This window comes from Stegostoma tigrinum, chromosome 5 (assembly GCF_030684315.1).
Source record: "Stegostoma tigrinum isolate sSteTig4 chromosome 5, sSteTig4.hap1, whole genome shotgun sequence".
Lineage (NCBI taxonomy): Eukaryota > Metazoa > Chordata > Chondrichthyes > Orectolobiformes > Stegostomatidae > Stegostoma > Stegostoma tigrinum.
The window spans coordinates 99,310,675-99,328,617 of record NC_081358.1 but is presented as its reverse complement, the minus strand read 5'-3'; the positions used below and the strand labels follow the sequence as shown (position 1 = coordinate 99,328,617).

Sequence of the window (17,943 nt, the reverse complement as noted above, 5' to 3'; positions counted from 1 at the left end):
AAATGTTACTTTATGTTTGAATGTGATCCAGATCTTGCTCCTTATAGGCACAGAAGACTTCAGCATTTGAGACAGAAACTGTGCTAAACATTGTGCCGTCAGCAGCAAACATCCCCATCTTTGACCTTACGATGATGGGAAGATCAGCCCTGAGGCAGCTGAAGATGGTTGGCCTAGGTCTTAACCCTGAGGAACCACTGCAACAAAATTGTAGGGCTACAGTAATCTTCTTCTATGTTAACTCTGAATTGAACCAGTAGAGTTTCCCCTCTGACTCTATTTTGCTTGAGCTCCTAGATACCCTAATTGGTTAAATGCTCCCCTGATGTCACGAGTGGTCTCTTACTTTACCTCTAGAGTTCAGTTTTTTGGACCAAGGTTCTAATGAGATAAAGAGCCAAGTGGCACTGATGAAACACAAGCTGAATGTCAGGGAGCTAATTATTGCTAAACAGTTTGATAGCATTTTCAGTGACCCTTTCCGTCACTTAACCGATGATCAAATTAGGGCAGTAATTGGCTGGGCTGAATATCTCCTGTTTTTGGCGTACAGACGTGCTTGGAAAGTTTCTCACTTTATTGGTTAGATGTGGTGTTGTGTCTGTGCTGACACAGCTTAGAAAGGGACATGGCTAGTTCTACAGCTCTACAGTACTAGGCCCAGAGTGGTATTGCAGCAATTGTCTTCATTTCATTGATGTGAGCACTTGGCTTGCTTTTTACACTGATGTTCTGTGGACAGAGATGTTTGTGGAGCCTCCACTTTGTGTTAGTTGTTGAATTGTCCAACTCCATTCAAGACTGGATGTGTCAGGACTTCAGAGCTTAGACCTGATCCGTTGATTTTGGGATTGCTTAGCCCTATCTACAGTATTCTGCTTCCATTACTTAGCATTCCATGGTTGTGTGTTGTAGCTCTAGCAGGTTGACACTTCATTTTCAGGTTTGCCTGGTGCTGTTCCTGGTATGCCCTCTATCAAACCAGGTTTGATTTCTTGGCTTGACGGCAGAGTAAGGGTTTATGGTGAGCCATGAAGTTTCAGATTGTGGTCAAACACAATAATGCTGCTGATGGTCTATCAGGTGTGAACGCTCAATTCGGAGTTGCTAAAACTATTCAAACTATGTCAGATTTTGCAGGATGGCCGTGCTACATAAGTGCAGTGCAGAGATCCTCTATGTGAAAATGGGACCATGTCAGCCTGTGCTTTTTTTTAAATTCGTTCATTTAGGGACCTGGGCTTCACAGAATGGGCCAACATTAATTGTCCATCCATTTGGTTGGATGGTTGCTTAAAGGTCGGAGTGAGCTGTCTTCTTGAACCACTGCAACCTATTTGTTGTACGGACATCTACAATCCTGTTTGGGAGGGAGTTCCATGCGTCACTGAAGAAACAGTGATATATTTCCCAAATCAGGATGGTGGGAGGCTTGGACGGGGAACTTCAAATGGTCATGCTCCCAAGAGACTGCTGTCCTAATATTTCTGGATTGTAGTGGTCATGGTTTGGCGGGTGATGTTGGAAGAGCCCTGCTGAATTTCTCCAGTGCAACTTGCAGATACTACACACTGCTGCTACTGACCATTGTTGGTGGTAACTAGTCCCCTAGGTTTGGCCCAAGATCCCAAATAGCGGTAAAAATTATTTAACAGGCCCAACAGGCAGTAAACTGGATAACAATGTCTCGCATACATCCACACTCAGTTAAAAACTGAAATAAAATATTTCTGCTTAGTTCCCCGACGCAGCTTAGAAAGGGTCATGGCTAGTTCTACAGCTCTTTGTATATTTTTTGAAGAGTGAAACACATGGTAGTGTGTGAAGCTGCTGTATTTAAACGATATATGCATAATAAACTTGCCCGAAAAATTTAGGATCCATTCTGACCAATGTTAGTAAACGTTTGGATGTGTGACATGTTCTGATAATTGCCCAGCAGCCTCTATGAAATTTATTTACTTTTCTAGTACAAAGTCACATTCTTACTGATTATAGTTATTTTTTGAAAATCTAATCTTTTTAACTTTTTCCTTTCTCACCCTTTTATTTTTTCTTTAATTCAATTTTTTTTCCCTCTCTTTACTTTGACTTCTGTAATAGTTATACATTAAATTAAACATTCTAACTCACGGTTCCTTATTCAGAGTCTGTGTGCTACAACATAGATTTGAAATGACTAGCTGAAATACATGTTGTTATTTGCCTTGCTCGCACAAGTTCCAGATCCTAAAAAACGGGAACCATGTTATATGGCTAGAGATAACAAGGTGTGGAGCTGGATGAACACAGCAGGCCAAGCAGCATCAGAGGAGTAGGAAGGCTGACGTTTCGGGCCTAGACCCTTCATCAGATGCTGCTTGGCCTGCTGTGTTCATCCAGCTCCACACCTTGTTATTTTGGATTCTCCAGCATCTGCAGTTCCTTTTATCTCATGTTATATGGCTGATATTTGCAACTTATCCACCGACAATAATGCCTTTGCGCCAGTCTATGAAAATACCTGTCCCAGGAGCTAATGGAAGCTCAGTTTTTGAGCACATTACAGATTCTGGATACCAATAACCTCAAAAAGAAGAGAATAATGAAGCAAAGTGGCATTGAAGAGGCCAGTCAGCAATGATCAAATTGAATGATAGAACAAGCTGAATGGTCTACTTATTTTTCAATTTTCCCAAGTCTTTGGCAGCTGTAAGCATAATGATTGTTTATGCCGTTTGTCATGAACAAAAAGACAAACCATGAACTGAACTGAAAGCTTAGAGGAAGAACAGGTGGCTTTAGAACTGATTCCCAAAGCTTTCAATCACTGGTTTGTTTAAGCCCACCTAAGCACCTACTTGATACAGACTGATTACCAAGATTATGTTTAACTTCGTTATCACTATACCACGCAAATACTAAGATGGTAGAAGCCAAACTAGATGATGTCCTGGTTCGGCAATTTCTAAACTAAGAACCTTCTTTTTTTTCTCCTTTCCAGTGGAGATCGACCAATTGGCTATAATCCTAGCAATTTTGATTTTAAATTCCGGATTTCCCGTAATTGTGCTGGTTTTATATTTAAATGAAACTCCATACCTGGAACTCTCTCCCTAATATACTTTGCTAGTTCTCTCACTGACTTCAAATGTTTCCTTGACCATGACCAGCTTTAACACTCTTCTCATTTCAAGATGTTACGTCAGATTGAAGTCATTATTCATTCATAAGTTATTAACCTATATAAATAGTACAAACAAGCATAGACTTCACTTAATACATAGGCAACCTAATCTCCACTTCCCAAACTAACTCGACTAATTAAAACAATTGATAACGGGTGCTGTTGACAGAATATGCTGCATGAAGCAGACCCAAATAGCTAAAATGCCATTACCTCACTCAGTTGTACAGTGACTACAAGTTAATCATTGAATGTTTCTGATACCAGACTCTGGGAACACTTCAACAGGAAAAAAAAGATTGTTGATTAGACAAAAACTTGCCAAATTGGTATAAGTATCACAGGACAAAGCTCTTATGTCCAAAATTACGTACTTCAGCAAGAAGTTCTTCTTCGTGATTAACTAAAGATTCAGTTAATCTTTTCATAAAAAAACATGTGAAGGCTATTCAATCCCTTAAACTGCTCTGTCATTTAATTGAATTGTCACTGATCTGTTCCTGGGCTACAGTTACATAGAAAGTAAAAGGTGGAGCAGACCATATGGCTTTTCAAGCTTGTTTTACCATTCACAACAAACATGGTTAATCCTGAAGTCATATTCCTGTTTTCTCCCCAAAAGTTACGATGCCTTTAAAACACAAAAGTTTATCTCTTTCTTGAATATATTCAGAGACTTGGTCTCCCCAGCCTACTTTGGTAGAGAATTCCACAGGTTCGCTTCCCTTTAAGTGAAGAAATGTTTCTACATCTCAATCCTAAATAAGTCTTAAAATATCCCTTACCCTGAGATTGTGTTCCCTGGTGCAAGAAATATCTTCACTGCATTTTATTTCTAGCCTGTTAGAATTCTACATGTTTCAATCAGTTTCCCTCTCATCTCTCTACATTCTAGTGAATTCAGGCTAAGTGGACCATTGTCTCCTCATAGGACAGTTCTTCCATCACTGGGACTAGCTTTGTACCAACCCATTCACTGCCTCTATGACAAATATATCCTTAGATAGGATACCAAAACTCTTAAGCAGTCCTAGCCCATATGCAGCAGGCCAGAGCTCAAAAATGGATGATTCTGTTACACAATTGCCAGGTAATGATCATCTTCTCTTAATCTTCCACTACATTGCCACCACCGAATTACCTCACCATCAAAATTGTGAAGGTTACTATTGAGGAGTAATTTAACCAAACCAGCTATTTAAAAGGTAGATAAATCCCAGTCCTGGTCAAGTGTTTCCCAGAACTTTGTGGGAAGCGAGAGAAGAGATTTCTGGGTGCCTTGCTGAGATATCATCCAAAGCCATGGGTGAGCTGCCGCAAGACTGTAGGTTGGCTAGTGTGGTGCCCCAATTAAAGAAAACTGGCAGGGAAAAGTAAGGGATATATAGACTGGTGAGCCTGACATCCGTGGTGGGTAAGTTGAAGGAAACTCTGATGGACAGGACTTACATGCATTTGGAAAGGCAACAACTGGTTAGGGGTAACGATTAGCGCATGGCTTTGTACATGGGATCTCATGTCTCACTAACTTGATTCGAGGTTTTTGAAGAGGCAACAAAGAAGATTGATGAAGCTAGAGCAGTTGACATTGGCTATACAGACTTCAGCAAAGCGTTCGACAAAGTTCCACGTGGTACCAAAAGTGTGCACCCAAAAGATGTAACGCAGCAATCTGCCAAGACCGCTTCAAAATCACTTTCCAAATCTGCGTCCTCCACCACCCAGAAGAATAAGAGCAGTGGGTATACATGGGAAACCATCATTTGAAAGCTCACCTCCGAGTTGCACACCATCCTGACTTGGAAGTACATCATCATTCCTCTACTGTTGTTGGATCAAAACCTTGGAAGTTTCTCCCTTATGCCACTTTGCGTGTACTAGCACTGCATGGCTGTAGTAATTGAAGTCAGTCTCTCTTTACACCATTTTCACACGTACTTGGGGATGGTAAATAAATGCTGCCCTGGCCAGCAATGCCAATATCCCATGAAATAACAAGATGAAACAAGCACTATGTAAGGCATCCTCAGACACTAACTATATGCACAAGGGCAATTAGTTATCTTCTTATAATACTGACGTATTGCGTTGTGTGAAGGTTTTTGCTGTTGCCACTTAGAATGGGAATTTAGAACGAACTGTACTGTAATGGAATAGTGGGACCGCATTAGGTTGGAGTCAAAGGTCTTTTTAACTGAATTGTAGATGATCTCACATCCCAAAGATTCAAAGTTCCAGAAGTCAGTTTAGCATCAATTTCCAAAGCCAATTAAGAATGGTAACAGATTTTGGCTTATTAAGTGATACTGACACCTTGTGAACAAATAAATAGAACAAAAAGGATTTTAAAAAATGCTTAAAGGAAAACTAAACAATTTTTTATGTTATGCTTATATAGCTCTTGTTGACAGCTATTTTACAACCTCTAGTAATTAACACATTGTGATTAACAGTATATCACAAGTACAAAATACTCTAGAGACATCTCAATTCAGAAGGGACTAATAACATGGTTAATTCAGTGGAATTAATACTGGAGCATTGAAGTTCCTAAAGGTAGTTGGGGACCATAAGGCAGAAAGATCCTGCTTGGGCACAGTACGAATATTTTGGGTTTCTGCCCCCTGCAATGTGCAGCTTAAACTCATGTAGGGTGAATGCAGAATGAGTCAATTATTTGCATAATTCATATACCCACCTCTCATCAATGATGGCACAAAAAGACTGGCTACATCGATTCTGTCTTTACTGGCATTGCCATCCCAATGAAAACAAGCCTTTGTTATTTTGAAATAGAGATAGCACAACAGCACTAGCAAATAGCAGTCCTATCCCCTCTGGATGATGCAAGTCTTCAGGAAGTTCGGTGAAGGAATCATTCTTAAATAATCTTTACTTTTAAAATCCTAATGGTAAAACTGGTAACATGTGCTTTCTTATGTTTTAACACAATTTCCTCGACACCAGGGAGATCCCATTTCTCAAATATCAGGTACACAAATCAACATCAGCAGTTCCTACGATCTCTGAGTCAATTTTAACCCCACTGTGAAGCCTCTTCTAAGGATGCCTCTCCCTTATCCACCTTCCATCCACCTCCCTCTCTCTGTTTATTTCAGAATCCCCTTCCCCTCCCCCATTTCTGAAGAAAGGTCCAGACCCGAAACATCAGCTCTCCTGCTCCTCTGATGCTGCTTGGCCTGCTGTGTTCATCCAGCTCTACACCTAGTTATCTCAGATTCTCCAGCATCAGCAGTTCTCAGAGTATACCCTGATGTGTTACAATTCAGAGAACTGAAGAGCCCACTATACCAAATTGTTCCTGAGGGATTGGATGAAAGCAAAGCATTCAATAAAATGCAGTGTGCATGAAAAAGACAGCTCTGTTCACAACCAGGCAATCAGTGAAATGGTATACAGGGAACAAAGTAAAACAGTCCACTTCCAACGAAATCCCAAGAAAGGTGAGCTTACAGAAGAATTTTGGCTCAATTGATGTCTTCCTGATTGTTAACCCTTTGTTCCTAAAGTATAGGGATATGATCCTCCTTTGATTCTGTAAAGTATAGTGCTATTTGATCATTATGACATCTAAGTGAGCTTAATGATTCGTATTTCTGTTGGACACTGAGTTGCTGCGTGTAAACACAGATTTTGTTTTACCAGCTTGAAAATAAAAAAGAAATGAACATAATAGTTTACTTACCCATGCTTACTGTCAACATGGGGACAAGCTTTCTGAGCGTCAAGTAGCAAATTCTGGGCTATCTTCTCATCATGAAGTCACACTATAGGGAAAAAGATGTGCAAGTGTATTTATTAATGAAGAACAGCATATTAAACAAAATCTCATGTAAAAGTATGCATGTAACTCGACCTTATTAAAAGGAAAGATTATTAGAAGTAGTGAATCTGTTGAATTCTTTACCACAGAGAGTTGTAGCGGTTGCGTCATCAAGTACTTTCAAGGCTGAGACAGACTTTTTTTAAAAATGGGAAGAAAAGTAGAGTTCAGCATTATCAGATCAGCCACGATCTAATTGAATAGCAGTGTAGACTGGCCTATTTGTGCTCCTATGGTTTAACATGAAAACAGCATCTCTAATCACAAACTGCCTGACAGTTTCAGGTTCAATCAGTGGTATTACCTTCTTCTCCTGACAACCAAGAGGTGGTCAAAGATAGAGGGAATAGTTCAAAAATAAATAGTCTTGTGTATTCATACACAAGAACAGAGGATGAGGGTGAAGAAAAAATATTCCACTTCACCAAGGATGGAATTTAACATTCAAACATTGATGAAGGCCGTCAACATTCTGGCCTTCATTTTCCCTCCAACAAGTAATACTAAAAAATTGACTAACTGGTCATTCTCTCTGGCACTGTTGAAGCAGAATGGTTAATTAAGAATGGTCACTTCATATTGTGATGGTGAGAATCGGTTTAGAAAGACCAGTTGGGCTGGAAAGCGGGGATAGGGCAAGCAGGGAACCATTATGGGGGGGGTGAAAAGAGGTGGGGTGCAATTTCCCCGATGAGGCCAACGGTTCTTCACAGGAAGTATCCTCTACTTTGTGGCAAACAGCAGCCTGTGCTGTCAGAAGTGCCAGGCTGCTCAGCCTCCTTCCACTTGTTCCCCACCAACCAAAAATTTGCAAAAGCCAGAACTGGGCTCACATAAGGCACTTTGTCCACTTTAGGAGCTCAAACGGGCAGGCGGGCAGAATACCTAAAACTTTACCCTCCTCTCTAAGTGGTGGACAAGATCAGTGGCAGATTGGCAATCCAGAATTAAGAGCCAGTAAGACATGCCAATGATACATATTGGCCCAACATATCTTGCATACATCAAAAGGAGCTCCAGTGCAACAAAGATGCTTATTTCTAAGTGTGATGTTTTCACTGTGGCACACCCATTTTATATATCCCCTCATCACCTTCAAAGGCACTGGAGTGTGGAAGGGAGATAATATTCACCTTCCCCTAACTATTCTCTCAAGAGCATATTAAAGAACGTATGGCACTATGTTGTAAACAGCAATGGAGTTACTCCCAGTGGCCTGGCTAATATTCATTCCTCGATCAGCTTCACAAATTGGGACTATTTGGTCATTGGTATCATGCTATTGTGAAAGTTTGTTCTGTGTAAGTTAATTATCCCATTTCCAATAGAACAACAGTGCCTCCACACCAAAAGTCTTTCATTAGCTGCAACTGGCTCTGGAATGTCCAGTAGTCATGAAAACTGTGATAAAAATGAAAGTTTCTGAGAAAGCTCCAGGCCCAAAACATCAGCTCTCCTGCTCCTCTGATGCAGCTTGGCCTGCTGCGTTCATCCAGCGCTACACCTTGTTATCTCAGATTCTCCAGCATCGGCAGTTCTTACTTTCTCATTATCATAAAAATGAAAGTATTTATTTTTCCACATCCATTCACTCTAGTCTAACGGCAATGACCTCTGAGGTGCACAGATTAAAACAAGCCAGTTACTTCCCAACAAATTCCCAGGCATTTTGACTGGGGAGTCAGCAAGCAGCAAACATGTTCCATTTGCTCACACCATTCACAGTCCAGCTAGTCACTCAGTGGGCCATGTTCGTGCCAGAGTTAAATTCAACCTTCCCTTGTGTGCAGATCACAGAACAGGCTGCCAACACACACCGCATGGGCACAGTTATCAGACTGCTACTGTGTACATGCCATGTTGCCTTCAGGAAGTTGAAAATGAAATCTGGGGCGGCAAACTCTCTTTCGTATTTTTTCAAAAGAGTTGCTATTGGAGGTTGCATCACTTTTTGTGCAAAGACATGAGTAATCTCAAATTTACGCAGCAAGTGGACTTCCTGAACTGTCACAGAACGAATTAGGCAACAGCAGTACAGAAACAGGCCAGAGTATTACACGGCTGAACTTCTGGGCAGAAAGTCCAACAATAAAAAATACTTACTTGTTATGGAAAAAAAATGCCTTTTAACTGGGTAGGAGTCCAGTAAGTGGATGACATGCGAGCACAGGGTAGTGGAGTACAGTCAGTACTGTCTATTGCAAAGAGCTAAAGAAACTGATATGATGTGCCAATCGTTGGAATGTACAGCTTACAGACCTGACATCACATCACCAACATGCAGCACATAATAACTAATATTGATGTGATCCTGCGATCAGATAATACCTCTTGAATCATCCATAGTATGCCACAAATTACACCTAACAAACAATTTAAGCTCCTGAGATGCTGCTTGGCCTGCTGTGTTCATCCAGCCTCACATTTTATTATCTTGGAATCTCCAGCATCTGCAGTTCCCATTATCTCTGATACTAATTTAAGCTAATCATTTGGGTTTGCAAAGATGCTCACTTACACTTGCTAGAAATTACACATATTCATATGCCGAGGTCTGTCCTGTGTAAACAGAACGTACCATTCCAGGCTTTGCATCTTTTTCTATATTAAACCTCACCCTGGCAAAGTTTGTAATGGCATCACCTTGACCAATCAGAGTCGACTTTCCAAACAAACACCATCTTTTTCTCATATAAAAACATTTCCTTTGAAATTTGGCATTTTGTGCCTGTCGTGAAGAATGCAAGACAAAAAAGCTCTCTCACAACAGAAAAGTAAAATGTTAATCAGGGATTAAAAGGGAATTGGGGCAAAATCAGGAGTGATAATGAGGTACAAATTTTTTAAATTTTCACTTGCAGAATATGGGCTTGACTATTAAAACTAGCATTTCTTGACATATCCTAATTGTTCCTGAGAAAGCATGGTGGCGCTTTCTTCACCGAGTGATTTCCAGGTCATTTCAGAGAGCAGCTAAATCAACCACTTTGCTGTGGCTCTAGTGTTATGTATGGCCAGAATAGTTAACAATAGTAGATTTCCTTCTCTGAAGAGCATTAGTCATTCAGGTGAAGATTCACTTATGCTCTGGCTAGTCCACAATTATTATTTTTATTAGTACGAGCTCTGAATTCCAGACTTGTTTAATTGTTTCAATTAAAAGTTGCCAACTGTGGTTCAGATATAGTAGGTACTGCTGCTGCTGGAGTCTGAGATAACAAAGTGTAAACCTGGGTAAATACAGCAGGCCAGACAGCATCTTGAAGAGTCCAGACCCGAAACGTCAGCTTTTCTGCTCTTCTGATGCTACCTGGGCTACTATGTTCATCCAGCTCTACACCTTGTTAACTGTGGTTCAGGGATTTGAAGTCACCGCTAAGATTTGAATTCATCTCATACAGAGCCTTCATAGACTTTAAATTAGTTTCATTTAGAATACAGAACATAGAACGGTAGAGCACAGTACAGGCCCTTCGGCACACAACGTTGAGGTGAACTTTTATCCTAAACCTAAGGTCTATCCGACCTCCACCCCTGCCTTATACTGTCATCCAACTGCCTATCTAACAAGTGCGTAAATGCCCCTAATGAGGCTGACTTCACTACCTGCTCCAGCAATGCATTCTATGCCCCTACCACTCTGAGTAAAGAACCTACCTCTGACGTCTCCCCTCTATTTACCTCCACTCACTTTAAAACTAAGCCCCCTCATAATAGCTACCTCCACCCTAGGAAAATGTCTCTGACTGTCCACTCTATCTACACCTCTGATCATTTCATACACCTCTATCAAATCACCTCTCATCTTTTGTCGTTCTAAAGAGAAAAGCCCTAGCTCTCTCACCCTTTCCTCATAAGACCTTCCCTCCATTCCAGACACCATCCTGATAAATCTCCTCTGCACCTTTTCCAACGCTTCCACATGTTTCCTGTAATGAGACGACCTGGACTGGACACAACACTCTAGATGTGCCCAAACCAGGCTTTAGTATAGCTGGGGCATAGCTTCACGGTTCTTGAACTCAATCCCTCTATTAATGAAAGCTAACACACCATATGCCTTCTTAACAACTCTGTCCACCTGAGTGGTAATTTTCAGGGAACTGTGAACGTGAACCCAAGACCCCTCTGCTCCTTCACACTGCCAAGAATCTTTCCATTAACCCTGTATTCTGCTTTCAAGTTTGTTCTTCCAAAATGCATCATCTCACACTTTTCAGTGTTAATCTCCAGCATTGCATCCTATCAAAGTCCCTTTGTAACCTGGCACAGCCCCCGCGTACTGTCCACAACTCGACACACCTCTGTAGCATCCGCAAATTTACTAATCCACCCGTCCATTCCTACATCCAAATCATTTACAAAAATCATGAATAGAAGAGGGCCCAGAACAGATCCTTGTGGTACACCAGTTGTAACTGAGCTCAATGTTGAATATTTTCGGTCTACTACCACTCTTTGTCTTCTAAGGGTCAGCTAATTCTGAATCCAATCTGCCACATTTCCCCCTATCCCATGCTTCCTTACCTTCTTCATGAGCCTACCATGGAGGACCTTATCAAACGCCTTACTTAAATCCATATATACCACATCCACTGCTCTACCTTCATCCACGTGCTTGGTCACCTCTTCAAAGAATTCAATATGCTTTGTGAGGCATGATCTACCCCTCACAAAGCCATGCTGACTTTCATTAATCAAACTGAGCCTATCCAAGTGATCATAAATCCTATCTCTCAGAGCCCTTTCCAATAATTTGTCCACGACTGAAGTAAGACTAACTGGCCAGAAATTTCCAGAGTAGTCCCTATACCCTGTTTTGTACAAAGATTTGACATTTGCCACTCTCCAATCGTCTAGCATTATACCTGTGGAAAGCGAGGATGAAAAGATCATTGCCAAAGGCCCTGCGATCTCTTCCCTTGCTTCCCACAGAATCCTTGTTAATTCCCATCAGGCCCGAGGGACTCATCTATCTTCAAGTTCCTCAAAATTCCTATATGCCTTCCTTACTAACATCCACGTCCTCTAGCCTACCAGCCTCTTTCACACTGTCCTCCCCTACAACAAGGTCACTCTCAGTTGTGAATACCGAAGAAAAGTATTCATTAAGGGATTCTCCTATCTCTTTAGGGTCCGCGCACAAATTCCCTTTACAATCCTTGATCAGCCCTACCCTTTGTCTGGTCATTCTCTTATTCTGTGAGGAATAATGTAACAAGTGTAAAAAGCCTTGGAGTTTTCCTTAAGCCTATCTGTCAAGGTTTTCTCATGCCCCCCTTATAGGTCTCCTGGCCCTTTCTTCAGCTCCTTCCTGGCTAACTAGTATCGCACTAGATCCTTGTTTCCTAAACCTTACATAAGCATCCTTCTTCCTCTCAACCAGTCGTTCAATCTCTCAAGAACCAAGGCTCCCTCACTCGACCACATCTTCCCTGCCTGCTAGGGACAAACATATCGAGCACAGACAGTATGCATTCCTTAAACAATCTCCACATTTCTATAGTGCTCTTCCCTGACGGCATCTGTTCCCATTTTATGTTACCCAGTTCTTGCCTGACAGAGTTATAATTGCCCTTCCCTCAATTATAAACCTTACCCTGCTGTATGTACCTATCCTTTTCCATGATTATTGTAAAAGTAACAGAGTTATGACTGCTACTGCCAAAATGCTCTCCCACCAACAGGTCTAACACTTGGCCTGGTTCATTGCCAAGCACCAAAACCAAAAGTGGCCTCTCCTCATGTTGGTCTGTCTACATACCGTGTCAGGAATCCTTCCTGAACACACTGGACAAATCCACTCCATCTAAACTATTACAACTAAAATGTTTCCAATCAATATTTGGAAAGTTGAAATCACCCATGACTACAACTTTGTGACTTCTGCACCTTTCCAGTATCTGCCTCACAATCCGCTCCTCCACTTCTCTGCAACTATTAGGGGGTCTGTAAAATTGACTGCTCCTTTCTTGTTCCTGATCTCAACCCAAAATGACTCTGCAGACACATCACAGCAGACGTATCATGCAGACATGATATAGCAGCAAGTATAGTCGCTGCTGTTCTCGCCCTGACTAGCAAAACCACTCTGTTGTCTCTTTTACCACCCTCCCTATTTCTCTTAAAGCAACTAAATCCCAGAACTTCCAACAACCATTCCTGTCCCTGAGTTACCCAAGTTTCTGTAATGGCCACAGCATCGTAGTCCCAAGTACTGACCCATGCTCTGAGTTCATTTACCTTATTTCTGATATTTCTCGCATTGAAATATACACACTTGAAACCATCCCTGTGTCTGCAATTTCGCTCCACTGACTGCTTTTCTTTATGAACAACTTCACTCCCTGTTGCGTCCGTTGGAAGGCCAAATACCTCATCTTCTGAATTATAAATCTGGTTCTTCACCCACCGCCAATCTAGTCTAAACCATCTCGTATGGCTCGAGCAAACCTCCCACCCAGGATATCTGTGCCCTTCTGGTTCAGGTGCAACCCGTCCTTACTGTACAAGTCTCACCTTTCCCAGAACATGGTCCAATTGTCCACATAGTGGAAGCCCTCCCTCTGACATCAGCCCTATAGCCACATGTTTAGCTGCACTCTCTCCCTATTTCTTACCTCGTTATCACATGGCACTGGTAGGAATCCAGAGATAGTGACCCTGTTTGTCCTGGACTTCAGCTTCCAACCTAACTCCTTGTACTCTGGATCACTGATCTCAGCTTCTGCATTACTAGTCAAATAACATAAGCACTATATTAACCTCATGGCAGTTTACTTTCTTATAAAAATGACTTGGAAAAAGCAAACATTGCCATGATCACCACTACAGCAACAAGGTTTACATTCAAGTAGCTGCCATGGTGGGATTGTCCAAAAAGCATTTGCCTGACCTGCTGAATGAACAAACCTAGAGACATTACCACTCTGCCACCATCTCCATGCTCAGGGATTTGGGAGGGGCACACAGTTAATTGGCCAGGATTGCAATTGCTTGACATGTACAAGTAACTCCAACAGACACAAATCGCTGGTGACAAAGAAACAAGAGTTGGTTCTAACATTCCTGCACCATGAAGTAGCAAGCCAACAGTAATAACTGGGGCTTATACAAGGAAGTCTCTGGCTAATGCATGTTAGAATTGCTAGCAGCCATCAGTCATCACTACCAAAGAGTTGAAAATTACCAGAAAACGAACCCAAATAAGGTGAAGTACAAGGTTCTGACTTAAAAGGGAGACATAGTCCCCACCCCAGCCACTCCATGTGCCCCAAACGTATGCAATGAACTTGTTTTTGAAAATAGTAAATGCTACAAGACACAACCAGGGCAGTCAAGCCCTGCATTTTAAAAAAAGACCATACTTTCCAATCATTAGTACAACGCTGTTCTATTTTGCCGATATATTTGCAGAACATCATGCTGTTGTGCCCTCTATTCAAGAAGTGAGAACGAATGATGTGATAGTCCATCTGTTTTGAATCAGATTTTTCAAATGGAGCCAAATCTCTCCATCAGATGTTCCACAGCCCTGAAAGAAAAATACTAAAAAACCCTTCAGGGACTGATTTCATCTGATTTTAGCAACTGTTTACGTAAGTTTTCTGAGCTCCAAACAAGATTAGTCACAATCTTAGAAATATTTAAAAACAACCTGCACTTATATAGCACTTCTCACATAAAACAGCTCCAGGCATCGGAAAGGACTGTTGTAAAATAATATTTGGTGCTGAGTCACATATCAGGGCAAAAAACGTTAAGTTTTAAGGAATATCTTAAAAAGTGGGTGAGGGCGGGGCAGAAATAGAGGAAAATCTTTTCCCTCAGATCCTGCTGTGATTGACGGCAGTGTCCAAGTAACATCTATAAAATCTGCTTCCTGAATGTTGCCAGCAAGATCTGGCACTGACCAGTTACCATGGCCAATCCACCTCGCCTGCACATTTTTGGTGTTCAGCCAGGGAGTTTCGAGGAGAGGCTGAAACATCAAGGCAGGGAAGCAGTGTGGCTCATGGAGGACACATCAGAGGGAAGCAGGTCTCAGGCACTGTGGGCTATTGGATGTGGCAGGGATGGAGAGGGATCACAATCATACAGAATGTTAACGTGTTTGCTTGGTGGGGTAGGTGAGCATACCTGCTCCTCTTGGCCCGCAAGCAAAGCTACTTCCCACTCAATCTAGCCCTTCTCAGCTTCCTTCAACTATAAGGTAGTCACCTCTATAGACGACAAGTGAACCACTGCACTAAGACTTTGTGTGTTTCAATAATTAAGGTATAAAAGCTTTAGCTACAATGCAACAGATTATGTTATGTAAAGTCACCGAAAATTGCAAAGATGCTCTCAATCTTGGGTACAAACAGCGAGTGTATAACAATTCTTAATTTGCTTTGGGCATTATAAGTGAAACATTGCATAAGCTTTTACAGAAGTACTTTGAAATCTTTAAGAGTTAACTATATACTGTGAAACTGCAAGTGCACTCACAGATTAGAATAGGGAGGAATGTACATTTCATAGATCATAGAATCCCTACAGCCTGGAAACAGGTCCTTTGGCCCAAGAAGTCCTCACTGACCCTCACAGCATCCCACCCAGACCCAGCTCCACATAACGCACCTAATCTACACATCCCGGAACATTATGGGCAATTTAGCACGGCCAATTCACCTACTCTGCACATCTTTGGACTGTGGGAGGAAACCAGAGCACCCAGAGCAAACCCATGCAGACACGGGCAGAATGTGAAAACGCCACACAGACAGTTACCTGACAGGTTCCTGGTGCTGAGAGGCAGCAACGCTATCCACTGAGCCACCGTGCTGCCCTACAGGACATGTGGACCAGTTATCTTCTGGAAGTCCCACAGTCTTTACTGGATGTGACAGGGCTCGGTGTGAATTCAATGGGCTGAACTGCCTGCTTCCACACTGCAGGGATTCTATGGTTCTATAATTGCAATTCAATTTAATTGCTTTTATTATTCAATTCAATGAAATCATATTTCACAACTTGAACTGATCGTATTTGAACTCAGGACATCAGGTTTACCAATTCAAATTGTTGTGCAGCATGCTCACCAGGTGAGGCTGGCATCCAGCTTTCGTGGAGAGCTGACAGTTGTTAGTTTTCTAAACGCAGTTATTACAGAATACAGTACAGCCTCTGGGTCCTAACGGCATTCCACATAAGGAACCACAAGCTTGTGCTCCAGAATTAGCTACACCATGGCCAAACATTTCCCGTGCAACTACAACCAAGCTTCAATCCATCGTGATGTATATCCTGTCCACCAAAAACAGGACAAATAGACCTGGATCCAAAACGTTAACTCTGTTTTTTCCTTCACAGATGCTGGCAGACTTGCTGAGCTTTTCGAGCAATTTCTGTTTTGTTTCCTTATTTATGGCATCTGCAGTTCTTTTGTTTTTCAATTATCATCCCATCAGTCTACTCTCAAAAACAGTAATGGAGGGCGTCATCAATTACACTAGCTAGTTGGACTTACTCAGTAATAACCTATTCAACAATGCTCAGTCGCAGCATGGTATTACCTTTGGGCCAGGAGAGTCACATTCAACTCCCATCTGCTCCAGGGGTGTGCAATCTGTGAACAGGTTGATTAGAAAATACTTTAATATCGGCGCCTGCCAGGGCCACTCAGCACTGGGCCTCATTACGGCCTTTATCTAAACATGAACTGCTCAGCTATGTTATTGAGGTTTTCCGTCCTGCACTGTTCCTTCCGTCCTCATCAGGACAAATGCAAGAACACCAAATTTCAAACATCAATTTCTACAGGATGAAAAAAATGGCTGGGAAGTTGACCCTGATTTATTGATATGTTGAAATGGAGAAAGCAAAGGAGCATAAGGTTCCCAAGCTCCAAGATGATTCAAAAAGGGTGCAAGGCTTGAACATATCCCTTTTGTGTGAGGAGAAGAGTCCAGCTTGTCAAAGCGAACCATGTTACAATTCAGCTGATTGTTTCATTGCTTGATTTTGCACCTACTAGTACACTCAATAGCTCAGCAAATACCGTGCATATGCAGTATCACATTTCACAATAGTCTGTTTGATTTGCGTTGTGCAGACTGAGTATGGTCTGCATTCAAACTATTATAAATAACCAAAGGAACTGCTAACTGATTTGAAAAGCTACTGCTGAGCCACGTCAAATATGTATCTAACATCACACTGGCATAAAGTTCATACAGAATGTCAGTTGTGTTATAGGCAGAATACCTTTTCAGATCGATGGAAGTATTTTGTCAGTGGAACATCCACTTATCCTGCTACTTGGGAAACCCACTAATAGGTTCTACTGTACTGCCCACTGCAAGCTTACCTTCTTCATTCAATACATACAGTATGATTTGTATAGTTCCACATAGAAGACTGACCTTAACAGGGATCTTCTAAACATTGTCTTGACACAAACCATTCTGCAAGGTAATGAGTTTCCTTATTAGATCACAGTTCGCTGTGTCTGGTACAAATTTACAAATGGGACAAATGCCACCACTTTCAAACTGGATATGTGCCCAGTCACTCTCAAATTACCCTGGAAATGCCAAGTATCTAAAAAAGAAACTGAACAACAGGTTAAGCAAATTATTTCATGTGCTACAATGCTATGGCCACATGCGTAGTACTTCTAGCCTTAAACATATTTTGAGTTAGCCAGGAGCTTGACAGGCCTATGTTTTCCCACATGCATCCTTCATGGTAACATCTTGGCTAATCAATCAATTTTCTAACCAATAAGCCCCATTTTCTCTTGGAATAATAAATTGCTGTGATCGTTTAAAATTAGACATGCTTATATTTGTTCTGATGAATGCAAAAACAAAAAGCTTTGGCAAAATGTCACCCTTTTCAACAATGTTTACATTCCGTACTACCAGGCAACTGTATAAAGACAAGGAGG

At 41.6% G+C, this 17,943-nt stretch overlaps 1 protein-coding gene across 2 annotated transcripts in view; it reads right to left on the bottom strand.

The window, feature by feature from the left end:
* Window positions 1-17,943, bottom strand: part of map3k22 (mitogen-activated protein kinase kinase kinase 22) — a 98,587-nt gene that overhangs the window by 59,357 nt on the left and 21,287 nt on the right. For both annotated transcript variants that reach the window (XM_048529655.2, XM_048529654.2), the window contains exon 2: window positions 6,873-6,954. In XM_048529655.2, coding sequence (XP_048385612.1) covers window positions 6,873-6,891 — 19 coding nt within the window. In that variant the 5' untranslated portion in view covers window positions 6,892-6,954. The remainder of the gene's footprint in view (window positions 1-6,872; window positions 6,955-17,943) is intronic.